The sequence below is a fragment of the Triturus cristatus genome, chromosome 5_1 (genome assembly GCF_964204655.1).
Source record: "Triturus cristatus chromosome 5_1, aTriCri1.1, whole genome shotgun sequence".
Classification (NCBI taxonomy): domain Eukaryota; kingdom Metazoa; phylum Chordata; class Amphibia; order Caudata; family Salamandridae; genus Triturus; species Triturus cristatus.
The window spans coordinates 67977205-68004294 of record NC_140587.1 but is presented as its reverse complement, the minus strand read 5'-3'; the positions used below and the strand labels follow the sequence as shown (position 1 = coordinate 68004294).

Genomic DNA, 27090 nt, shown 5'->3' with positions numbered 1-27090 from the left:
AAATGTACTCACTATAATTGGTTCTCATTCAGTCAAATTCATGCACAATCACACTCACAAGCATAATCATACACCTACTCTCACTGATTCTCACTCACTCACACACATACATATACACACTCACTCGCATACTCCCTGTCACAAATTCACCTTCTCACACCCACTCTTACAAATGAACTAAGCAACAGCTTCAGAAATATGTTTTTTATCTTATATTGGTTCCACTTGACTGCTAGCAGCAGGGTAGCAATCCAACACTGGGCAGTGGAACTAGAGGGACATGAATCCTGTCCTGTAAACAAGAACCTAGACAGGGCATACAAAGCTCATAGAAGACCCACATCAAGCCTTTCCCCATTTTCTAATAGTACTGAAATCCCAGTGCTATCAGAAGCTGGGAGAGGACTCGGACCCAGAACCTGCTGCCCTGTGTCACTCCTCATTATCCTAAGGGATGCACTGCTGAGGGACCTGAGTGACAGACCTATTTTAGCAGATACACTGCAGTGCCAGCATGCAAAGTACATCACAGTATGAGCGAAATGTAGTTCGATTGCACCCCTCACACATGTGCAGTCAAGCCATCTGCCTACACAGTGAAATGTCCTGAAAGGCCAAGAGGACTGACCTGTGGTTTGGCAGTGTTCTTGAAAGTTGTTTACTAATGAACTCTGCTAAATTAAATAAACAGTAGTTTAGTCAGAAGTGAGGGGCAGTATATGGTGACTCGCTGGAGACATGTCAAGCCCCTAACACCCCTGTTGATGGGTAGCCAATGTTTTTCCCTATTAAGACCCTTTTGGGGTCAGTAATAACTGGTCCTATGATCATGACAGGAGTTTAGTCTGTAGCTTGTGTCCCTATTCCTCCTTTTTCCAGCTTTCTTTTTTTCAGGTTCCTGCTTCTCAATAAGACACCTTCCTACAAACATTTGTTTGTGGAACCCTATACTCCCTCCTCAATATTTAATTTTAATAAGTGTCAAAGAAGACAGGGGGAGCAAGTGACTACTGACTTACCTTTAAGAAAACTCTACATTTTAGAAATCTTTATCTTTGACTCATACCATTGGAACCTATTTGATGGCATTGAGAATCCTGTGAGGAGGGGTGTTCGATAAAAAGATGACTTCCTTGTCTATGATTATCATGATAAGACAATGGTGGCCAATTTTGTGGAGTCTGTCTATGTGAAGATGAATATTATTGACCTCGAATTTTGTGCTATACTAGGTTCTGAATGCTCTTAATTTGGGATTAGGAGCTGGGGCAAGCAAGAGTAGGCCTGGGCGAAAATTCCGTTCCGCTCGCAGAAATTGCGATAATTGGGCTTGTTCGCGTTCCGCGGAGAGCGCGAAAATTTCAAAATTTCCGCAATCCGCATCCTACCGGAAATTTTTTGCTTGCTCGCGCAGTAAAAAAATACATTCAAAAATACATTCGCGCGCGCGCGATTGCCTTACCTGAATCCCCGCGTTCGCCGACAAGTTTTCCCGATCCGGTCGCGTTCTCCACGAGATGTTGGATTGTTGGTGCCATTTGCGCTGTCTCGCGACAGTTCGCGCCCGCAGTGACGTAACTCGTCGTGTGATCACGTCTTTCTTCTCGTGATCATGCACCGCGAGACAAGTGAAAACAAGATGGCCGCGCCCGCGAGCAACCACATGGGTAAGATGATGAGCCGCGACCACGCAGAAAATACCGCAAACGGGCGGGAAAAAAACTTCTGCATCTTCGCGATATTTCCGCGTGTTTGCGGAGATTTTTAACATTTTCGCGATAGTTTGCGAAAGTGAATTTCGCAAATTCCGCCCACCCCTAAGCAAGAGTGATATAGAGTAATAAAGAATCATTGGTGAGAAGTCATGTGAATAGCTGAATCAAGCTCTAAGGCGCTGATTCCGATCTCGCTCGGAAAGGCTCCGAACGTGATCCGGACGGAAAATGTATGAGCCGTACGCGTGTTTTCCGTCCGACTCGTATAGCTGTACAAGCGAGCAAGTACGATGCGAGAAACGCGAAATCGGCGACTGAATTGCTTCTGGGTCCAAACCGCTCCGTACATCTCATCCGTAAGCAAACCATGCCGTGCAATGGAGGCGATTTACGACCGAGCCAGTACGATGCACGGTGCAGACAGCTGGATCGAGTCGGAGCAATTGATACATAAATGTTCTGGGACCCCCCTACACATGCATGTACAGTGCGGGTGGCACAGATGCGTCCCCACTACAGGGGGCGTCTTTGTGCGCAACGTACCTTTTTCATCAATGGGAGTCTATGTACGCATCATACAACAGGCTCTCATTGACTTCAATGGGGCTCCGAACGACCCTTGTCCATCAGCGCTTGTTCGCATCGTACTCGGGCGCTCAGAGCCCTGGAGCACGAGTCGGTGAAAAAGCCCTCCGGATCTGAGTCAGATGGAGCCTTCTCCGAGTGAGATCAGGGTCAGCCCCTAAGTGTTTCACAAGTTTGTGCACTTACAGCCAGTTCATGCACATCGGCTCCACATCCCCTCTGTTACTGTAGTCTAAGACACAATCTATATAAACATTGCATATCCCTCCCATAACAGAAGTTAAAGCTGCACACTGAACATACCTTGTACGTCTCTTCTGTCACAGATGTCACAGTCACACATTCTATATACCTTTCACGTCCCCTTAGTTATAGAGGACGGAATCAAAGACTGCATGTACTTTTGACATTTCCTCCGTTACTGATGTCAGAGTCATTGACTTTATGTACCCTACACATCCCTGTGTTACAGATATTGGAATCACAAACTGGCAATACCTTGCACAACCCCGGTGTTAAAGATGTCAGAGTCACAGACGGGCTGCACCATGCACTTCATCTCTGTTACTGAAAATGCCTGCACATCCCCCGGTTACAGATGTCGGAGTCACATATTGTACCAACCCTTTAGTAACTCTTTATTACAGATATTGGAGTGACAAACTATACATTCCATACACATTGCCTCTGTTACAGATGTAGGAATCACAGATTTGACATACCCTGTACACCCTGTTGATGACAGACATCAGTGTCAAAGACTGCATGTACCCTGCACCCCCCCTCCATTACAGATGTCAGAGTCACACTCTACCTGGCCTGCATATCACCTGCATTCCAGATTTATGAGCCACAGACTGCATCTACCCTGCACATTGCATGTGTATTGGATGTCAGTGCACACTCTGGAACATACCTTCCAAATCCCCTCTGTTGCAGGAGTCAGAGTTACAGCATGTTCTACTGATCTGGAAAGAAACCACTGAGTTTTTGATAAAGAACTCTCTACCACAGGTTGACTTTTGGGAGGGATCCAGACAGTCCTTGAAGGCAGTCAGATAAACTTGAGTCCCTGTTGGCAAAAATGAATGTTTTGATTCAACAAAAAGACTGATCTCAGTGTTAGTTCCTGAGCAGGCACGGTAAAGCAGCATGAGTGAAACAGCTATACCCCCCCAAAAAACAAGGGTTTAGTGCATCAAAATAAAATTACATCACTGTTTTTCAGCAAAGTTGAATTTTCAGTAGGTAGAAAAAATTTATCCCGCAGATTTTTGAATGGGCTCTCACACCTGACCCCTCCCATAACAAGGGTTACTCAATGGAATTATACATTTTACACAATTTTGTCATCCTATTCTTATATAGATTGTTTGCAAATTAGCAATTTGAAAACAGGCAAGCAAGATAACTAGGATTGGAAGGTTGAGGAATGTATACCAGACAGCACAAGACAGGAATAAAGGTGAAAGTTAAAGTATAGAAATATCTTGGTCCCTGGTACTTATTATTTTAAAAGTAAGCACTGGCTAGAATGTTGACGATGAAGTCACATTACAGATATGTGGCACTCACCCTGTGTGTCATTCTCCAGCCCTTTGATGCAGTGAGTGACACCGGGGGAGCATTGCTTGGAGACACCTGAGCATTGGCTGGTGCCAGTAGCGAAACACTGCTCGCAAAGTAGACAATCTGCTGAAAAAAGAAATGCAATCTTTGTAGAACGTTGCTATTCGTTAGAATAGAGAGATATACGAGTTAGGAACAAGTATAGATGCTTTAGCCTCACAGTGCAGACAATTCCCTTTTCATGTTGAAATATTGGGAATAAGGAAAAGACAAGAAATGTCTGGGCTTCAGGGTGCAAGAACTGTTGGTAGAGCAGAAGAGTGAAGAAGCATAAACACAAAAAGCTGATTGGGGATAGATGAGGAAAAACTGAGGTAGAATGAATATTGTAACAGATTGATAGGCATGATGGAATACTCCGTCAAAAACATAATGGACATCCCACTGCGCATTAGTAAGTTCCATAGGATATAATAGAATTGTAATACGGCAGATGGGATATCAGTCACATTTGTGACAGAGTAACCATGTCCGCCAAGATAGTAATAATGCCCAAAGACAGAATGAGACTGTCAGAAGCACAGAAATAGCTAGGAATAAACAGATGGAAACAGACAGAGATAAATAGATAGAGATAAGGGGAAATTGAGATACTTAGAGCTAATTAAAGATAGAGGAGCAGATTTACTAAGATTTGACGGAATACAAAGCAGTAACCAAAGCGAATGTGCTGTGTTGTGTCAAATGCAGAGAGCAGAATAGCACCAGATCTACTAAGATGTTGTGCTATTTACCTCTGCCTGTAATCACATTGTAGTTCAAAGCAGTTGTGTGATGTCTCTCATAGGTTTTGTACTGGAAGGCTGCCCTTCCAAAACAAAAATTGGCATATTTAACATTATTTCACACAGCACAATACACCAAGACACCTTGCTGTGCATGTGGTAGAGTGCATGAAGGTGACATATGTATTAATATATGGTGCATTCCTATTCTCAGTCTGCACTGGTGCACAAACTGGGCCAAGTGCTAACGCAGGCACCCTTGTACCATGCATGCCTAAGTTTGAACCAGTATTTTAATTGAGGAAAAAGGGACACTTAGAAAGAGGTCAAAACAAGTATAAATAAAGATATATCTCCTTGTTATGCCTCCCCTCACAATGCTGGACAAACTACCACTGTGTACACTTCACCTTCAACACGACCACTGCACCCAAACCTGCCCCACGCCTGCCACAAAGTAACTGGAGCAAGATCACAGAGGAAACCCTCAACACCACCCTCTTCCATGACCCCCCCGCCACGACGGACGCCAACTCCGCAGCCTCAAAATTTACACCGCTGGATCTTCAGCTGCCCTGACAAGCTCTCACCCCTACGCCACCCATCAAACAACGCCCTCCGAAGGCCATCTGGTTCACCACCAACCTCCAAGAGGCCAGGCACTCCTGCAGATGCCTCGAGAAACTGGCGGAACTGGAGAACCACCGAAGACCATAACACCTACAGGAACGCCATGAATACCACCAGTGAATAAGAGCCACCAAGCGGACCTTTATCAAGAACAAAATCCACACCAATGCAAGTAACACAAAAGAATTCTTCAACGTCATACTGTAGTTCACAAAACCCTCCAGCGTAGCCACCGATGTCACACAATCCCAGGACCTCTGTAACAAGCTGAGCTCCTACTTCCACCTGCAAATCAAGGCCCTCTAAGACAACTTCAGCGAACAGACTCCAGACACCACCCTCCTTGCCACTTTGACAACCAGCCCACCATCACCACCTGGAAACTGGCTACCACAGAGGATACCACAACAACCATGATAAACACCCACTCAGGAGCCCCCACGGACCCCTGCCTGCCGCACATTTACTGCAGAGCCGCCGCTGCCATAGCACCCGAACTAGGCCGGACCATTAACACCTCCCTTGAATCCGGCATCTTCCCTGATGACTGGAAGTGGGCAGAGGTCAAGGCCCTCCTTAAGAAACCCTCGGCCGACCGGACGGACCTTAAAAACTATCGCAGCCGAAGTCACAGAAAGACTCATGAATGCCCAACTGACCACCTTCATCGAAGAGAACACTATCCTCGACTCCTCCTGGTCTGAATTTTGCAGCAACCACAGCACCTAGAACGCCTTCCTCACCGCCACTGATGACATCCATGTGCTGCTCGACCTGGGCAACACTGAGGCACTCATCCTACTAGACCTCTCCGTAGCCTTTGACACCGTCTCAAACCTCGCTCTCACAGCCAGACTCCACGGTGCTGGTATATGAAGAACCGCCCTCAACTGGATCCACTCCTTTCTCTACAGTGGGACCCAAAGGATCAAACTCCCTCCCTTCCTCTCTGAACCTACAGAGATCAACTGTGGAGTACCCCAAGGATCCTCACTCAGCATCACACTCTTCAACATCTACATGTCCCCCCTTGCCGACATCGTCAGACAGCATGGGCTGAGCATAGCTCCCTACGCCAACGACACCCAGCTCATCCTCTCCCTCACAAAAAGTCCAGAAGACACCAGAGTCTGCTTCCAGGAAGGAAGGAAGGACGTCACAGCCTGGATGAACAACAGCTGCCTGAAGCACAACTCAGAGAAGACAGAGGTCTTCATCCTCGTACCCTCCTCTACCGCCTGAGACAACACCTGGTTGACTTCCGCCCTCGGAAACCCACCCACTCCAACAGACCATGCCCTTAACCTCAGCATCATCCTTGACTCCTCCCTCACCATGACCCGCCATATCAACACCGTTGACTCCACCTGCTTCAACTCCCTCTGAATCCTTTGCAAGACCTTCAAATGGATCCCCCCGAATGCAGAAAGACTGTCACCCATGCACTCATAACCAGCAGACTGGACTACGGCAATGCCCTTTATGCCAGAATCAACAGAACCCTGCTACACAAGCTCCAAACCATCCAGAACACCGCAGCCAGACTCCTCCTCGAAACCCCACAACAAAAAGCACATGACCCAGCACCTGCGAGACCTCCACTGGCTCCCTGTTGAGAAGTGAGTAACCTTCAAGCTACTCACCCACGCCTACAAATCACCCCACAACATGGTACCCCAATACCTCAACGAGAGAGTATCCTTCCACGTACCCAAAAGTAACCTCCACTCCGCCGACCATGCCCTGGGACAGACCCCACATATCCGCAGAACCAGAGCAGATGGAAGAGCCTTCTCTTATGTCACAGAAAAGGCCTGGAACGAGCTCCCAGTCAACATCAGCTGCTCCCCTACTCTGCACACCTTTAGGAAGTGCCTCAAGACCTGGCTCTTTGAGTGATCGGGAGCTGCACCACCACCCTGCCCAGTGCCTTGAGACCCTCACAGCTGAGTAGCGCACTCTATAAGTCCCTGATTCATTAATTGAATGCTTAGCATTCTGATGCATTCCCATGTCTACCAGTATTGGTAAATCTGTGAATGCTTAAGAATCCATGGGTTAACATGTGCAAAACCCATGCTCCACCCATCGAATGCCTCTCTGTGGTAGTGTAACGCAACACAGAGATTTGAGCTGTCTTGCATTACTCCAGATTTACCAAAACATGCAGGGCCACACAAGGTGGTCTTGCAACAACCACAAAATGTACTGCAGCTATACACATGTAAGTGACTGTGATCCTAAATAGGAGAGCAAGACAAAGTCCTACATGGACATTACAGAATTACTGCCCAGATGCCTAGTGAAGTCCATCTTCTGTAAGAGGAGGGCACACACACATATTTGTGACACAGGGAGAGGAGCAGCCGCTCTGTTTATAAATGCCGGTCTTTATAAACAGAGCAGCTGCCCCTCCCCTGTACCAGGGGCAAGGAGTGGGCTCTGTTTAGATGGCAAGGCCAGGTGTACCTTTTGGAGTAAGTGTGACTATAAAGCACATTGTCCCCTCCTAGACCAGGAAGCCGGTATCCCCTGAAGTCTAGGGTTAACCTTACCCACACCTTAATTCAGGTAGGTCTCTCCAGAGTTAACTCTTAGGTTTTTTAGTATAAAAACTAATTTGGCCACACAATTGCCACAAAGTAGTTGGGGATCCCTGGCCCTGAAGAATGCCCTTGACCTGTTAGAGTTACAGAGTAAAGCAGAATCATGTTGGCCTAAAAAAGAGGTGATTTGAGCTTTTGCCTTCAACCTGCCATCTTGCCTCGGTTATCCGATATACCTGTAGTCCTCAATGGATAAAGGCGATATACTGAGGAACTATAAGCACTTTTTAATTCACTGATCTTGATCCCTCCTTTGTCCAATAGTTGTTTTGTTCAAGAACTCCCTCCTGGTCATAGTCTAACATGAGGTCAAGTCCACCCTGGTGGCATTGTCCTACCAGGGTTAGTAGAGGTCACAGAAGATGAAGCATGACACATATATGTGTGCAAGACCAACTCTACCATGAGGACGGACTTCCCTGGGCACTGTAACAGTAATTCTGTAATGTCCATGTAGGACTTTGACTTGATCCCCTATTTAGGATAAAAATCAATGAAATATAGAGGGAAAGGCAGGATAAAGGGGAAATAATGTGATAGTAGATAAAGTCAGCTGGGGACGTTTAAACTTACAGGGATTTCTGGTGGGAATGAATCCCTGTCCTGATCACTACATGCTTAATATCTATGAGTACCTTTGGGCATTGACACAATTAAAAAATATAGAAAGTTCTGTCAATCTTACCTCCAGTTATCAGTGCCTGGAGCATGGCTACAGCTGCAAGGATGGCCCTCATGATGCTAGGACAGTAAGGAGTAGGGTGAACGAGTCTCTGTGCCCGATCACTTGCATGGATCTTATGCACATCTCATGCTCAGGGAATGTCTTTTATACTGCCACAGAAGGGGTGCGGCACAGAATACCTGAACTCTGTACACAGGATGTGGCTGAACCCTTTGTGTGTAACTTGGTGCACCTCGCTGGTTGCTGGCATCATCCCTCAGAAATGTATTAAAATAAGCTGTATTACATGATGTACTGCAGATTTAGTGAGTAAATACCAAACTGTACTAAGGCCATGTTTATAGGAGCAAGGCTAAATTACAATCAGTCAAACATATAAATATGTACAGGAATCATAAATATGAATAAAAGCTCATCTCTATCTTGGGTATTTACAGCAGGGTGGAGTATTTATTGAATAGTGTAATTACCTCAACTCTGACAATTTATCAGTAAAAATGTCCAAAGAAGACAGAAAACATGAAGAATTTGGAGTTCTAAATAGTGCAACAGCAAGGGCCAAACCTGAAATAAGAGGTGTTTCTACACCTCAAAAATCCCGCAACATGGACATCTTTGTCAGGGTATTATTATGTGAGTAAACACCTCGTTGCATTCCATCCTAGCATGTGTTGTAATTCCTGCTAGATATGCTGCAAATGTTGCTTTTTTGCATAATAAAAACTATGTGAAGGTGATTACCATCCAGGTGTAACACTGCACTTATGCTGGGACTGGAAATTCCTCACTGCTCAGGTGAGACACTTGTATTGTTTGTGAAAGAACATGAAAAAAAGTTACACATTATTTACAAATATCATTGAACATATGGCATTCAGTTAAGTGTGTGAGTCAATAAATGAAAATTGTATAGCAAAGGCACACGCCATTGGTTATTGTGACACACCAAGTATTTCATATGAGTATGGATGTGTACAGCATTTCTATACAGCAAACCTAGCCAAAATGCAACTGTAGATGGTGAAAGACAAGTATAATGTCAGCGAATATTGACAGAGGAGGCTACACTGTGGACGGTTAGTGCATTGTGAAGTAGATCTTTAAAAAGGTGAGGGTTTAACTCTTTTGTAAATTGTACGGAGGGATGGATACAGGGATATTATTTTAGCTCCTTTGTGCATAGATAGAAATGGCCTGTGGTCTTGTTTTTTTCTTTGTTACTATTCTTGGGGCCTGACTATGAACTAAGGGGCATTTTTACAAGCATTTGCGACACTTTTACGCCACCGTTGCGTCACTGTTGTGATGCAGCGGCATCTTAACCCCTTGTGTGCCCATGACGAGCTGGACTCGTCATGGAGCACAGTCGCGCTGTGCCCATGACGAGTCCAGCTCGTCATGGGGCATTCCCTGGGGAATCCCTCTGGTGCGGGCACCAGAGGGATTCCCTTTTACTGAAAATAGCCTCGGGAGCTGGGGAAGAGCTTCCCCAGCTCCCGAGCCCCCCCCCTGCTTTCAGTGTAATGACGATCGGCGCGCATGTCGCGCCAACGTCATTACACTGAAACTGAAACTAAAATGAGCCAAGAGGCTCATTTCAGTTTCACTTTGTACATGCTCAGAGGGCTATCTCAGCCCCCTGAGCACGTAGAAAGACGGGAGAGGTATCGTTGGAAAGGGGAGAATCTCCCCTTTCCAATGGTACTCCTCCCCAGTGGATCCCTGCTTGGGGATCACCACAGGAGGGCGATCCCCAAGCAGGGATCCACCCACTAGACACCAGGGAGGGGGGAGCGGCCCCTTGGGCAAGGGCCTTTGCTTCCCCCAAATAATTTTGCCTAAATTTAGTCTTTTTGACCCCCCGGGGGGCAAAAAGCCCACTAGACACCAGGGAATTAAAAAAAAAAAAAATAGGGGTGGGGGCTGCCCAAAACGGGCAGGCCCATGCCCCCACCCCACCCCCCAATTATCACAGTCTTTCTGCCCCCCCGGGGTCAGATGGGGCATTGGCCCCTAATCTGCCCCTTCGGGGGGGCAGAAAGCCCACTATACACCAGGGATTTCTTTTAATTTTTTTTTTAGGGTGGGGGCTGCCCGAAACGGGCACGCCAATGCCCCCACCCACCCCCCAATTATTACAGTCTTTCTGCCCCCCCGGGGGGCAGATGGGGCATTGGCCCCTAATCTGCCCCTTCGGGGGGGGCAGAAAGTCCACTAAACACCAGGAATTTTTTTTGCGCAACGGTGGTAGAAAATTTGTGTCAGCCCGGTGATGCCACAACTTTCCCACACAAAAATATGCGAAAAAGGTGATTTTTTCTGCTAAATTTGAGGTTTGCAGGGCATTCTGGCTAAGGAAACGTTGGGGGATCCACGCAAGCCATACCTCCCTAGAATCCCCCGGCTGTCTAGTTTTCAGAAATGTGTGGGTTTGGTAGGTTCCCCTAGGAGGCCGCCGAGCACCGGGCCAAAAACCCAGGTGACCCCCCTTGCAAAACCAGGTCGTTTTGAGGTAGGAAATTTTCATGTCGCCTCAATACGTTTTGGGCCCTTGCCTGTCACAGGTACTTGGGCCTCCCACACGAGTGAGGCACCATTTTTATCAGGAGACCCGGGGGAACGCTGGGTGGTAGGAAATTTGTGTCAGCCCAGTGATGCCACAACTTTCCCACACAAAAATGTGTGAAAAAGGTGATTTTTTCAGCTAAATTTGAGGTTTGCAGGGCATTCTGGGTAAGGAAACGTTGGGGGATCCACGCAAGCCATACCTCCCTGGAATCCCCCGGGTGTCTAGTTTTCAGAAATGTGTGGGTTTGGTAGGTTCCCCTAGGTGGCCGCCGAGCACCGGGCCAAAAACCAAGGTGACCCCCCTTGCAAAACCAGGTCGTTTTGAGGTAGGCAATTTTCATAGTCGCCTCACTACGTTTTGGGCCCTTGCCTGTCGTGGGTACTTGGTCCTCCCACACGAGTGAGGCACCGTTTTTATTGGGAGACCCGGGGGAACTCTGGGTGGTAGGAAATTTGTGTCAGCCCCGTGATGCCACAACTTTCCCACACAAAAATGTGTGAAAAAGGTGATTTTTTCAGCTAAATTTGAGGTTTGCAGGGCATTCTGGGTAAGGGAACGTTGGGGAATCCATGCAAGCCATACCTCCATGGAATCCCCCGGGTATCTAGTTTTCAGAAATGTGTGGGTTTGGTAGGTTTCCCTAGGTGGCAGCCGAGCACCGGGCCAAAAACCCAGGTGACCCCCCTTGCAAAACCAGGTCGTTTTGAGGTAGGCAATTTTCATGTCGCCTCAATACGTTTTGGGCCCTTGTCTGTCACGGGTACTTGGGCCTCCCACACGAGTGAGGCACCGTTTTTATCGGGAGACCCGGGGGAACGCTGGGTGGTAGGAAATTTGTGTCAACCCGGTGATGCCACAACTTTCCCACACAAAAATGTGTGAAAAAGGTGATTCTTTCAGCTAAATTTGAGGTTTGTAGGCCATTCTGGGTAAGGAAACGTTGAGGGATCCACGTAAGCCATACCTCCCTGGAATCCCCCGGGTGTATAGTTTTCAGAAATGTGTGGGTTTGGTAGTTTCCCTTAGGTGGCCGCCGAGCACCGGGCCAAAAACCCAGGTGACCCCCCTTGCAAAACCAGGTCGTTTTGAGGTAGGCAATTTTCATTTCGCCTCTATACGTTTTGGGCCCTTGCCTGTCGCGAGTACTTGGGCCTCCCACACGAGTGAGGCACTGTTTTTATCGGAAGACCCGGGGGAACGCTGGGTGGTAGGAAATTTGTGTCAGCCTGGTGATGCCACAACTTTCCCACACAAAAATGTGTGAAAAAGGTGATTTTTTCAGCTAAGTTTGAGGTTTGCAGGGCATTCTGGGTAAGGAAACGTTGGAGGATCCACGCAAGCCATACCTCCCTGGAATCCCCCGGGTGTCTAGTTTTCAGAAATGTGTGGGTTTGGTAGGTTTCCCTAGGTGCCGGCAGAGCTAGGGTTCAAAAACTACAGCTAGGCACTTTGCCAAAAAAGGTTCATTTTTCACTGCGAAATTGAGGTGTGTCCACGATGCGTTTTGCGCAGTTTCCTGTCGCGGGCACTAGGCCGACCCACACAAGTGAGGTACCATTTTTATTGGAAGACTTTGGGGAACACGGGGTGGGTGGAAATTTGTGGATCCACACAGATTCCAGAACTTTCCACCACAGAAATGTGGGGAAAATGTGTTTTTTTTGGCAATTTTTTAGGTTTGCAAGGGATTCTGGGTAGCAGAACCTGGTGGGAGGCAGTCAAGTCACCCCATCCTGGATTCCCCTGGGTATATAGTTTTCAAAAATGTATAGGTTTTCTAGGTTTCCCTAGGTGCCGGCAGAGCTATGGTTCAAAAACTACAGCTAGGCACTTTGCCAAAAAAGGGTCATTTTTCACAGCGAAATTGAGGTGTGTCCACGTTGCGTTTTGCGCCGTTTCCTGTCGAGGGCACTAGGCCGACCCACACAAGTGAGGTACCATTTTTCTCGGAAGACTTTGGGGAACGCGGGGTGAGTGGAAATTTGTGGATCCACACAGATTCCAGAACTTTCCGCCAGAGAAATGTGGAGAAAATGTGTTTTTTTTGGCATTTTTTAGGTTTACAAGGGATTCTGGGTAACAGAACCTGGTGGGAGGCAGTCAAGTCACAACATCCTGGATTCCCCTTAGTTTCTAGTTTTCAAAAATGTATAGGTTTGCTAGGTTTCCCTAGGTGCCGGCAGAGCTATGGTTCAAAAACTACAGCTAGGCACTTTGCCAAAAAAGGGTCATTTTTCACAGGGAAATTGAGGTGTGTCCACGTTGCAATTTGTGCCGTTTCCTGTCGCGGGCACTAGGCTGACCCACACAAGTGAGGTACCATTTTTCTCGGAAGACTTTGGGGAACGAGGGGTGGGTGGAAATTTGTGGATCCACGCAGATTCCAGAACTTTCCACCAGAGAAATGTGGGGAAAATGTGTTTTTTTGGGGCAATTTTTTAGGTTTGCAAGGGATTCTGGGTAACAGAATCTGGTGGGAGGCAGTCAAGTCACCCCATCCTGGATTCCCCTTGGTGTCTAGTTTTCAAAAATGTATAGGTTTGCTAGGTTTCCCTAGGTGCCGGCAGAGCTATGGTTAAAAAACTACAGCTAGGCACTTTGCCAAAAAAGGGTCATTTTTCACAGCGAAATTGAGGTGTGTCCACGTTGCGTTTTGCGCCGTTTCCTGTCGAGGGCACTAGGCCGACCCACACAAGTGAGGTACCATTTTTCTCAGAAGACTTTGGGGAACGCGGGGTGAGTGGAAATTTGTGGATCCACGCAGATTCCAGAACTTTCCACCAGAGAAATGTGGAGAAAATGTGGTTTTTTTGGCAATTTTTTAGGTTTACAAGGGATTCTGGGTAACAGAACCTGGTGGGAGGCAGTCAAGTCACCCCATCCTGGATTCCCCTTGGTTTCTAGTTTTCAAAAATATACAGGTTTGCTAGGTTTCTCTAGGTGCCGGCAGAGCTATGGTTCAAAAACTACAGCTAGGCACTTTGCCAAAAAAGGGTCATTTTTCACAGCGAAATTGAGGTGTGTCCACGTTGCGTTTTGCGCCATTTCCTGTCGTGGGCACTAGGCCGACCCACACAAGTGAGGTACCATTTTTCTTGGAAGACTTTGGGGAACACGGGGTGGGTGGAAATTTGTGGATCCACGCAGATTCCAGAACTTTCCACCAGAGAAATGTGGGGAAAATGTGTTTTTTTGGCATTTTATTAGGTTCGCAAGGGATTCTGGGTAACAGAACCTGGTGGGAGGCAGTCAAGTCACCCCATCCTGGATTCTCCTGGGTGTCTAGTTTTCCAAAATGTATAGGTTTGCTAGGTTTCCCTAGTTGCCGGCAGAGCTATGGTTCAAAAACTACAGATAGGCACATTGCCTAAAAAGGGTCATTTTTCGCAACAAAATTGAGGTGTGTTCACGTTACGTTTTGCGCCGTTTCCTGTCGCGGGCACTAGGCTGACCCACACAAGTGAGGTACCATTTTTCTCAGAAGACTTTGGGGAACGCGGGGTGGGTGGAAATTTGTGGATCCACGCAGATTCCAGAACTTTCCGCCAGAGAAATGTGGAGAAAATGTGTTCTTTTTGCCAATTCTTTAGGTTTACAAGGGATTCTGGGTAACAGAACCTGGTGGGAGGCAGTCAAGTCACCTCATCCTGGATTCCCCTTAGTTTCTAGTTTTCAAAAATGTATAGGTTTGCTAGGTTTCCCTAGGTGCCGACAGAGCTATGGTTAAAAAACTACAGGTAGGCACTTTGCCAAAAACGGGTCATTTTTCACAGGGAAATTGAGGTGTGTCCACGTTGCAATTTGCGCCGTTTCCTGTCACGGGCACTAGGCTGACCCACACAAGTGAGGTACCATTTTTCTTGGAAGACTTTGGGGAACGCGGGGTGGGTGGAAATTTGTGGATCCACGCAGATTCCAGAACTTTCCACCAGAGAAATGTGGGGAAAATGTGTTTTTTTGGGGCAATTTCTTAAGTATGCAAGGGATTCTGGGTAACAGAATCTGGTGGGAGGCAGTCAAGTCACCCCATCCTGGATTCCCCTTGGTGTCTAGTTTTCAAAAATGTATAGGTTTGCTAGGTTTCCCTAGGTGCCGGCAGAGCTATGGTTCAAAAACTACAGCTAGGCACTTTGCCAAAAAAGGGTCATTTTTCACAGCGAAATTGAGGTGCGTCCACGTTGCGTTTTGCGCCGTTTCCTGTTGAGGGCACTAAGCCGACCCACACAAGTGAGGTACCATTTTTCTCAGAAGACTTTGGGGAACGCGGGGTGAGTGGAAATTTGTGGATCCACGCAGATTCCAGAACTTTCCACCAGAGAAATGTGGAGAAAATGTGGGTTTTTTGGCAATTTTTTAGGTTTACAAGGGATTCTGGGTAACAGAACCTGGTGGGACGCAGTCAAGTCACCCCATCCTGGATTCCCCTTGGTTTCTAGTTTTCAAAAATATATAGGTTTGCTAGGTTTCCTTAGGTGCCGGCAGAGCTATGGTTCAAAAACTACAGCTAGGCACTTTGCCATAAAAGGGTCATTTTTCACAGCGAAATTGAGATGTGTCCACGTTGCGTTTTGCGCCATTTCTTGTCGTGGGCACTAGGCCGACCCACACAAGTGAGGTACCATTTTTCTCGGAAGACTTTGGGGAACACGGGGTGGGTGGAAATTTGTGGATCCACGCAGATTCCAGAAATTTCCACCAGAGAAATTTGGGGAAAATGTGTTTTTTTGGCATTTTTTTAGGTTTGCAAGGGATTCTGGGTAACAGAACCTGGTGGGAGGCAGTCAAGTCACCCCATCCTGGATTCTCCTGGGTGTCTAGTTTTAAAAAATGTATAGGTTTGCTAGGTTTCCTTAGGTGCCGGCAGAGCTATGGTTCAAAAACTACAGCTAGGCACTTTGCCAAAAAAGGGTCATTTTTCACAGCGAAATTGAGGTGTGTCCACGTTGCGTTTTGCGCCATTTCCTGTCGTGGGCACTAGGCCGACCCACACAAGTGAGGTACCATTTTTCTCGGAAGACTTTGGGGAACACGGGGTGGGTGGAAATTTGTGGATCCACGCAGATTACAGAACTTTCCACCAGAGAAATGTGGGGAAAATGTGTTTTTTTGGCATTTTTTTAGGTTTGCAAGGGATTCTGGGTAACAGAACCTGGTGGGAGGCAGTCAAGTCACCCCATCCTGGATTCTCCTGGGTGTCTAGTTTTCAAAAATGTATAGGTTTGCTAGGTTTCCCTAGGTGCCGGCAGAGCTATGGTTCAAAAACTACAGATAGGCACATTGCCTAAAAAGGGTCATTTTTCGCAACAAAATTGACGTGTGTTCACGTTACGTTTTGCGCCGTTTTCTGTTGCGGGCACTAGGCTGACCCACACAAGTGAGGTACCATTTTTCTCGGAAGACTTTGGGGAACGCGGGGTGGGTGGAAATTTGTGGATCCACGCAGATTCCAGAACTTTCCACCAGAGAAATGTGGGGAAAATGCGTTTTTTGGGCAATTGTTTAGGTTTACAAGGGATTCTGAGTAACAGAACCTGGTGAGAGGCAGTCAAGTCACCCCATCCCGGATTCCCCTTGGTGTCTAGTTTTCAAATATGTATAGGTTTGCTAGGTTTCCCTAGGTGCCGGCAGAGCTATGGTTCAAAAACTACAGCTAGGCACTTTGCCAAAAAAGGGTCATTTTTCAAAGCGAAATTGAGGTGTGTCCACGTTGCGTTTTGCGCCGTTTCCTGTCGCGGGCACTAGGCCGACCCACACAAGTGAGGTACCATTTTTCTCGGAAGACTTTGGGGAACACGGGATGGGTGGAAATTTGTGGATCCACGCAGATTCCAGAACTTTCCACCAGAGAATTGTGGGGAAAATGTGGTGTTTTTGGCAATTTTTTAGGTTTGCAAGGGATTCTGGGTAACAGAACCTGGTGGGAGGCAGTCAAGTCACCCCATCCTGGATTCCCCTGGGTGTCTAGTTTTTAAAAATGTATAGGTTTGCCAGGTTTCCCTAGGTGCCGGCAGAGCTATGGTTCAAAAACTACAGCTAGGCACTTTGCCTAAAAAGGGTAATTTTTCGCAACAAAATTGAGGTGTGTTCACGTTACGTTTTGCGCCGTTCCCTGTCGCGGGCACTAGGCTGACCCACACAAGTAAGGTACCATTTTTCTCGGAAGACTTTGGGGAACGCGGGGTGGGTGGAAATTTGTGGATCCACGCAGATTCCAGAACTTTCCACCAGAGAAATGTGGGGAAAATGCGTTTTTTGGGTAATTTTTTAGGTTTGCAAGGGATTCTGGGTAACAGAACCTGGTGGGAGGCAGTCAAGTCACCCCATCCTGGATTCCCCTGGGTGTCTAGTTTTCAAAAATGTATATGTTTGCTAGGTTTCCCTAGGTGCCGTCAGAGCTATGGTTCAAAAACTACAGCTAGGCACTTTGCCAAAAAAGGGTAATTTTTCACAGCGAAATTGAGGTGTGTACACATTGCGTTTTGCGCCGTTTCCTGTCGCGGGCACTAGGCCTACCCACACAAGTGAGGTACCATTTTTCTCGGAAGACTTTGGGGAACACTGGGTGGGTGGAAATTTGTGGATCCAAGTAGATTCCAGAACTTTCCACCACAGAAATATGGGGAAAATGTTTTTTTTTTGGCAATTGTTTAGGTTTGCAAGGGATTCTGGGTAACAGAACCTGGTGGGACACAGTCAAGTCACCCCATCCTGGATTCCCCGGGGTGTCTAGTTTTCAAAAATATATAGGTTTGCTAGGTTTCCCTAGGTGCCGGCAGAGCTAGGGTTAAAAAACTACAGCTAGGCACTTTGCTAAAAAAGGGTAATTTTGCATTGTGAAAATGTGGTGTGTTCATGTTGGGTTTTGAGCCATTTCCTGTCGTGGGCACTATGCCTACCCCTACAAGTGAGGTACCATTTTTATCGGGAGACTTAGGGTAATTCAGAATAGTAAAGGAACTGTTATTACCTATTGACTTTCGATGCATTTCTGCCTTCCAAATGAAAGACATTGTGTAAAAAAGAAGTCATTCTAAAAAATGACTGATAATTCTCATGCTAGTATGAGTATCCCAATTTTGGAAATGTGCAAATATCTACTGTTTCTAAACACTATATTTTGTTCCCATTTCAGAAATACATAGGTGTCTTTCATACCGATTTTTCCATGTACACATTTTTACAGAATAATTACGATATACCCGGTACATAATAAAAAACCATTGCAAGTTGCTGCTCAGTTTTTGGCTCTGGGTTCGTCGGGTTCTTGGTGAACCTACAAGTCCTATATATCCCCACAACCAGTAATGTCCAGCGGATGTAACGGTATACTGCTTTCAATGAGCTGTCAAAATTAGAAGAAGTTACAGGTGAAAACATTGACACAAAAGGCGCTTTTTTTCAACAAATTTTCAATTTATCCTATATTTAATTGTTAGTTTCTATAAAGAAACCTTGATGGATCTACACAAATGACCCCTTGCTGAATTCAGAATTTTGTCTACTTCTCGAAAATGTATAGCTTTCCAGGATCCATTATTGCTTTTGTACCCTTTTCTACCATTAACTGGAAGGAGGTTGAAAGCACAAAAAATAGCAAAAATGGGCTATGTCCCAGAAAAATGCCAAAACTGTGTAAAAGATTTTGTGTTGCTGACAAAAGTCTGGAATCCCCTAAAAGCTGGGAAAATGGCGATTTCAGCCCCACAAACCTTTTTTTGATAACATTTGCAGGGAAAATCCCAGATGCTTTCATTTGCAGCCCGTTTTTTCCATTTTCCCAAAACAAACTAAATTTTGCTGTATTTTGGCTAATTTCTGTGACCCCTTCAAGGGAATCCACAAACCCTGAGTACCTTCAGAATCCCCATGATGTTGGAAGAAAAGGACGCAAATTTGGCGTGGATACCTTATGTGGTCAAAAAGTTACAGGGGCCTCAGCGCGCACTACCCCAAATAGCCAAAAAAGGGCGTGGCACAGGAGGGGGAAAAGGCCTGGCAGCGAAGGGGTTAAACAATGCACCACAATGCGACATATTTACAACGTGACGCATCTAGGGAGATATGTCACGTTGTCAAGTCCTGCGTCACATTATAGCTGCGTCAGGTATAATGTATACAGGGTGGGCGTTCCCACGTAAGAAAGCCTCTTAAAAGTGATGCAGTGAAATCTACAAGATTTCACTGAGTCACTTTTACGACGCCACTGCATCAAAACCTTACACCTGTTATAAGCAGGCGTAAGGAGTGACGCAGCACAATAAGTATAGGCCACCCATGAGCATTGCTGGAGTTGTGTCATGCTTGAGACATGACTCCAGCAATGTGTTACCTTTACGCCTAAAGATGTGTCACGCATCTGTCGATCCTTGCACCACGGTGCGCCACATTCTAAATGCAACGCATCCATGGTGGTTGAAGGTTTTCTTTGCATGATGCAAATTAACGGCCGAATCTCTGCTGATATGCAGAGATGAGGCAGTTCTTGTAAATCTGCCCCATTGTCTTCATTTATCATCCTTGATAAATAACGATACCATGGGTACGTTATTTATTGGATTCAATAAATAACTCCTTTTACAACTTCATGGGGAATAACGTGCAGATTTTGGTGTTTAATGTTCAAAATCTGCATGGTGCAATAAATACTATATGCTTTTCCTTACATTTTGGGAGATTTGACGTTGTGATATTTAACACATCCAATAATTAGCCAACGCATTATATAACTTCAAGTTTGTAATTCAAACCCATGAATAAAGTTTACACATGGGTCAGAAAATTACTAGGAACTCATAATCAGGCCTTTGGTATGCAGTGTGATGATGTCCTGGCAGCGGGTGTCCCAAGAACCACCAGAGATGATGAGCTTGTCTGCAAGATAAATAGGGAGCAGGTTGTAAATGACACAGCTGCTTTAGAAGATGTTGTGGCCGAGCAATAGGAGTCAATGGAGTTCTGTCAGGATAGAGTGATATGATCATATCTGTTTAGGCCCAAGATGAGACATAATGCAGCATGTAGGATTCCCCTAAAGGGTGCCAGTGTGAAGTCTGTGACACCAGGGAGTAGGGCTTCACCGCAATCCAGATGCAATCAAGGCTTGAACAGTAGTTGCAAAGTCACTTTCTGGAACAAACCGTTTGACTTTATTTAGAAGACTGAGCTGTTACCAAGCAGTCTCTCTTTTTTCGGTAATTCTGTGAGGGTGAGGTTAGTGTTCAGGGTGAATTGAAGTGATTTGACATTTCTGGAGTTGTATTTTAAGTTCATCAAGGTTCAAGTCATTCAGCCAGGTTTTTACTGTATCTTCTTTGTTGTTATTGGCAAACAAAAGAAATCTGTTGTGGTTGGGTTGAGCTTCAGGTTAGCTTTGGACATGTTTAGATAATTTTCAGAGTGTTTGAGGCATTAGATGATTAAAGCAGAAGAAACTTTCTTCTGTATGTAGAGCACTAAGCTGTTCCATGTAAACACTGAAAATAGCAGGAGACAGGGAACCCGGGGGGACTCCACAGGTGATAGGGATCAGGTGATAGGGATCTTTTGTGATCTGGATGTGCCCATGTGAACAAACTGAAGTCAGTTGGAAAGGTAAGATTGGAACCAGTGAAGACATTGTCAGGGAATACCATTCAAGACTGTATCAAAGGCAAATAAAAGGTCCAGCAGTATCAGGATACAGGGGTCATCTTCATCTGTGGTCAAGAGGGCGTCATCCATGACATGCAAGGTAGCAGTCTCGAAAGACTTTGAAGGCTTGCTCTTCTATTTTGCATTGGACTTTGCTTGTTGATAGAATACTGAGCAGGGAACATGGATGGCAGAGTGGTTGCTCAGGACCAGAAATATGCGTGGATTCCATTGAATTGACTTTGATGTTGAGAAGAAGGGCTGAGAATGTGGTCTTTGGAGTGTGTTGGTTGTGTGACGTGCGTTGAGTTTATTTACGAAGTTGGAGAGGATGTCCCTTGTTTTTTTCTCGGAGGTTAATGTCACAGAGGAGGGTTTTATTGTCATGTTGGATGCATGAGATAGGGGGAACATCTGAAAATTCATCAATGAAGTCCTAGTTCTTGGGGTGGTCTGTAGATGAGATGGATTGATGGTCTAAGCTGCAGAGAGAGGGAAATGGCATGTCAGCAGCTCCATGGAATTGAGTATTAGTTGCTTTCCTAAGCTGCGTGACAAGGAGGACTTCTGGATGACATAATGCGCGATCCACAAAATGGATGGTGTAGCCTGTGGGAAGAAGGACATCTAGGATATGCAAGGATGTGTGCTAACCATGTTTCTTTATAGAAATGAAGAGGGATTAAAGCTTGTGATATGTGATGGGCTCTGCAATGGCTGGTGCATGAAGTACTGCAGAGTGAGCATTGATAAACATGAGTTGGAATTTTTGTTCTATAGCTTGAGATTATGTGGAGGTTAGTGGGATGTGTATGAGGTTGGGTCTATGTGGTGTGTGATTGCTATCTGAATGACTATGTTCTCTGTCCGGGTGTGATTGTGAGGATTGACTGTATGGTGTACTGGGTAAGGCACATGATTATATCTTACCTTTGTACATTTCAGTGGAACAAGGGTTCTGGGCCAAGGCCCTCCCTGGCACTGCCAGACCTAAACAGGCAATACCAATTTGCTGGTTGAAGCCTGAGGAGGGACATGACACCTATTAAGGAATCAATCACGGGTGAATGATTCCCGTTTCCAAAGGTGTTGGAAAGTACATTTGGAGCTAATATGACCAATGTCTAAAAGGAATTGAATCAAGCTCTAACCTTCACAGTAACTGGGACAACATAGGAGTGCCTACTTTTCATATGAGATGAGAATATCCTAGACAACGATATATATGAGCCCTGATGAAGTTCAAAAGAGATGTTTTGAATGAAACACGTTGGCTGGATGTTATATGTACATTTATGGATTTCAAATAAAGCAAAAATAAATAAAAAAGACTGCTGATAAATTATACCTGGAAACATTTTTGGATGAGAACACTTTCCCTAGTGCACCTTTCTATATGTATTATTACTAAACATGCAATACAATTGTTTGTGTCTGCCCCTTACTGTGGATGCCTGAGGGATGGGACCCCGAAAATGTTGATTGAAATACAGAGTGGACAGGAAATGATGTCATTTTCGGTGCAGATGGATGATCAGAAATAGACTGGTGTCATTTCCTGTGCAGATTGATAATAGGAAAGAAGTCCTCCTGCTTGGTTTCTTCTTTTAAGGATGATTCCACTATGTAGATGAATGAAAGGAAAAGATCCCAATATATGAATATTGTTCTTTGTTGAATGGTACAGTAGCGTATGATAGCAGGAGTAAGATGCTGGTTTACAGAAATAGGTCAAATCCTGGATAGATGCAAACAGTGCCAGTGTTCTAGGGTCAGAGGGCAAACTTGGGGGGGTGATTACTATAGCAGGCGGATCGCCACCGCCCGTATGGCGATGTTGATCCGCCCTCAAAAGCCACCAACCGCAACCCATTTGCCCCTGCCATATTACTATGGCGAGGGGGACCAGGGCGGACGGGAGGACCGTCTGCTGGTTTTCCGCTGGTAGACAATCTGCCCGATTGCCTACCGGGCAGAAAAGCAAAGCAATATGGAGGCGGTGCCTTGCAGGAACCGCCATCCATATTTCTATAATGGCGTAGATGTGCCTTTCCATGTCGGAGACTCAGCCATGGAAAGGAATTCGTTTTTTCATTTGGGGGCCCGTTGGGAGTGTGGGGGCTGCACATGGAGGGTACCTATGGTACCCCCCTGCATTTGCATGCACAAGGTGGCAGGCACCGCGCGGTGCCTGCCACGTTGTGCATGCAAATGCACAACATGCATATCTGACATTGCGGAGGGTGCTGCTGAAAGCACCGCCCACCGCAATGTCAGGAATGCGGGATACGCCCACCAGTATGGCGGGGGCATCCTAATGCCTAATGCGGGACCGCCGCATACATAATGGGCGGTCCCATTTCCCGGGCCTATGGCGGGATACTAAGGAGCCCCTTGGTCTTTATTTTTGGAAGGAAAAATACTCTAAAATATGATACTATAATATAATATAAAATACTATAATATAATATATAATATAATATATTACAATAGTTATTTTAAACCACAGTATGCAGCTCCTATAGAAGAAGTACTTTGTGGTGGCAACCATTACCATGTGTACTATACAGAAGAAATATTTCTTTTAAGTGACGTGGAACAGGCCTTAGACAAAGCTATTAAGGGTAAAGCCCCCGGGATGGATGGAATTCCTGCTGACGTGTTCATCAGTGATAGGTACCTATGGTGCAGATACATTCTGCGCCTTGCTAATGCAATTGCTCAGGGTGCCGACATCCCCGCCTCTTGGAAGGGAGCTGAAATAGTCCCCGTATTTAAAAAGGGGGACAAGTCTATTGCGGCCAATTATAGGCCAATTAGCCTTATAGACTCAATCCAGAAGATAGTGGCCCGCCTATTCTTACACAAGATCCTACTATGGGTCGAAGAACAGGACATTTTAAGTCCCGCTCAGGCGGGTTTTCGCAAGCGGACAAGCACAATTGATCAAATCTTCCGCTTTGTCATCATATATTGGAAGATAGTGATCTTAGCCAAGGGTGCATTATACGCCGTTTTCGTGGACCTAAAGGCAGCATTTGATTTGGTTCCACGAACCAAACTCTGGGCTGTTATGAGGGAGATGGGTTTTGCACCTGAACTCCTTTCTGTAGTCATCCGCCTCCATGAGGATAACGTGGCACGGGTCCGCTGGGGGGAAGTGGGAGAGGTGACGGAAGACTTCCCGGTTGACAGGGGTGTGAGACAGGGGTGCGTTTTGGCGCCTACCCTGTTCTCGCTCTTTGTCAACGGTGTGGTCGACTTTCTCTCACGGACCCCCACCGATGCACCTGTTTTGGCCGGTTCACGAGTTCCCATCCTCATGTTTGCGGATGACACGCTGATTATCTCCAAGACCCCAAGTGGCCTGCAGAAGGCACTTGGACGCTTTGAAGAGTTCTGCAAACAGAGGGGTTTGCTAGTAAACACCGAAAGACCAAATTTATGTCCTTCAATGCACATAAATCATTTGGGGGGAAAATATTTATGAATGATCTACCCCTGGAGGAGGTAACCTCCTTCACATATCTTGTTATCACACTACAGAAGGATATGCGATGGGACTCCCAAATGGACCGAGTGATACTAACACACAAACAAAAATCAGGTGCCCTTTTAACTAGATTTAACAGATCATATACAAAACCAATTTCCCCAGCTCTGGAAGCATACGGTGCAATGGTACTGAGTTCATGTTTATATGGGTCTGAACTTTGGGGCTTTAGCAACTTGAACAAACTGGTAGTGCTTGAAAATGCATTCTTGCGTAAAATCACAAGCCTACCTGCCAGTACACCACTGCGCCCTCTATTGTTAGACTTAGGTAAAAAACCACTGGCACACCTTGTCAAGCTTCGCCCACTGCTATATTGGCGTCGCCTTTGGTGCACAGACGAGCTTGAGCACTATAAGTGCGGCTTCATGGATATAATTAAATCTAACTCATCACATAACATCCCTTGGTTGTGCAGCATCAAATCCCTTCTGCGCAGCATAGGTCTGTCTGAACTATGGAACGACCCAGAAAATGCTACCTTCCCTTCTAAGAGCAAACTGAAAGCTATCTATTGGGAATGGGTTTATATGATAGAAACTACACAAGGCCTCTCCTCCCATTTAACAGGTCGCTTTCTTGATCTTAAAAACAGTCCATTACTCGAAAGCTACTGGGATATAATAGAGAGGCCCTTTGACCGCAAGCTATACTTCCAGCTACGGGTGGGTGCCCTTCCGGTTGCAGAATTCACCGCTAATTGGCAAAATACCCAAAACAAAAGTAATAAATGCTATAACTGCACTGAGGAATGCGAATCTGTAGAACATTTGCTATTTTTTTGCCCAATGTACATACAACCCCGTAAAACTTGGATAAAACCTGTATGTAAATCGTTGGGCATTAGGAACTATCGAATAGCTCTTCGCATTCTGAGCACTGACCCTGCTCCTCCTATCTGTATAGCAGTGGCCAAATTTCTAGGGTGGGCTTGGGGCCTACGATCTAAAGCATTGAGACACGATGGCAATTTGTAGAAATTGATCGTACTAGTATAAATTTAATGAAATATTAACTTTCATGATGGAAACACATACATAGGTTTTATATACGTGTTATTTTTTACTCTGTGAATATCTGTATATGGTTTTAAATAGATTTTAGCTTATTGATGGTTGAAATATTGAATTTAATGCTTGTCTTAAACATTTTTAGGTAATTTATGTGTGTGATGTCTGTTTGTGCTTTTATGACTCAACTGTCGAATAAAGCTTAATTGAATTGATATATTACAATATAATACAATACACTAAATTATAGTATAGTATAATATAGTATAATATAATATAATATAATATAATATGGTATATTATATTATAATATAATATAATTTAATATAATACATCATAATATAATATAATATAGTATAGTATAGTATGATATAATATAATATGATATGATGTGATTTAATATAATATATTAGAATTGAATAGAATAGAATAGATGTGGGAATGGCAGTCTCTCTAAGGGCTGGATGAAAGGTTTAGTGCATTTCACATTTTCACTTGGAGGTACAGAATGGAGAACAAACTCTTATTTGAGCCATGACATATCTTGGCTAATCATGAGTGAGGGTTTAATAAATAAACCTGGTTTGCTTAATCTGTACAAGATGTTTTCAGAAATTGTAAACAAAGGACATTTAAAAAGCTTTACCAGTCTCATACAGTCAGGACTTTGAGTGAAAAACGGTTGCAACATTTTATCATACATAACCCAGGAGCAACAGGGGTACTAACGTTCTAGAAAGTGAGGCCGAACTCCTCATGTTAGGCAAAGGTTGAGGTGCTGTGTGGAGACCCACTTGTTTTTTTGCAAAATTGGTTTTCCACTACCTTTAGAGATCCAACATTACGCTGTTGGCTTACCAGCCACTTGGAGATTTCCATTAAAGAACAAAAATATAGGCGTCCCAACTAAGGTTCAGATGCACGAATAGCTGGTCGCAAAATACTAGTTGCAAAATGTGTAAGTCTGCTCTTAAAAATCCTGATCATAGTGGAACACGATTTAACCTACCTCTTAAATAGTAAGGCACAACTTGTGACTCACTGTGATTGGAGGCCATTCCAGGGAAGGTGGGTTGCTGGAGCCTGCAGACCACCATTTCTAACATTCCCCCTTTAATGAAGTAAATTTTTATTTTTTAAATGCAGTCTGCTTCCCTTAAAAAAACGGGGCTCTGTTTAGAAAAGAGTAGATCACGTTCTACTCTTCAACAAAGGGACCTCTTCCATATCATCTTTCTGAAATGTGTATTTGGAAAAAACACGCAGAACACGCTCCTGCCAGATCCTGACTCAGTATCGACTCAGTCCAATTTTGGAGCCCAAAAAACATTTTCAACTCTTAAAAATGGATTAGTACATTAGAACATTAGTACATTAGAAAAAAGCATTTTAACTGTTGCGAACACCGAATTGGAGCTTTTGTAGCAATGACAATTCGCATTACATCTGTCCCTCCGTGCTGGTGTTCCATTCGTTTTTAGTAATAGGTATTCTAAGGTAATTGGGTTTCCAATGAGTGAGCACACACTGGGCCTTTTTATTTGTTGATGCAACCTTTAATAAATGCTCAAGCACTGTCTACTTGGTCATTAGAGGCTTAGTCATCATACGATAGGCATGCACAGGATGCTTACGCTTGTGGTCTGTGCTGCTTTGCTGTACTGTTATATTCAAAGAAAATGGTTTTCAGACAAAATCAGAGAGTTAAATATGTAGCTGACATTATAACACCATGTAAAAATGTCTTTCGGCT

The 27090-nt window shown here is 45.2% G+C and overlaps 1 protein-coding gene and 1 long non-coding RNA gene across 3 annotated transcripts in view; one reads left to right on the top strand and one right to left on the bottom strand.

Annotated features, from left to right (window-relative positions):
* The window catches only part of LOC146830198 (uncharacterized), an 83898-nt gene extending 75250 nt beyond the window's left edge, over positions 1-8648 (bottom strand). The window contains exons 1-3 of one of the 2 annotated variants that reach the window (XM_085604422.1): positions 8576-8648; positions 3876-3992; positions 3217-3372 (exon numbers count right to left, since the gene is read on the bottom strand). In XM_085604422.1, coding sequence (XP_085460548.1) covers positions 3217-3372; positions 3876-3992; positions 8576-8627 — 325 coding nt within the window. In that variant the 5' untranslated portion in view covers positions 8628-8648. Of the gene's footprint in view, positions 1-3216; positions 3373-3875; positions 3996-8575 lie in introns of both variants that reach the window. The other variant, XM_085604423.1, reaches the window with a different exon arrangement.
* LOC146830197 (uncharacterized) overlaps positions 1-27090 on the top strand; it is a 144056-nt gene that overhangs the window by 101568 nt on the left and 15398 nt on the right. The window lies entirely within an intron of this gene.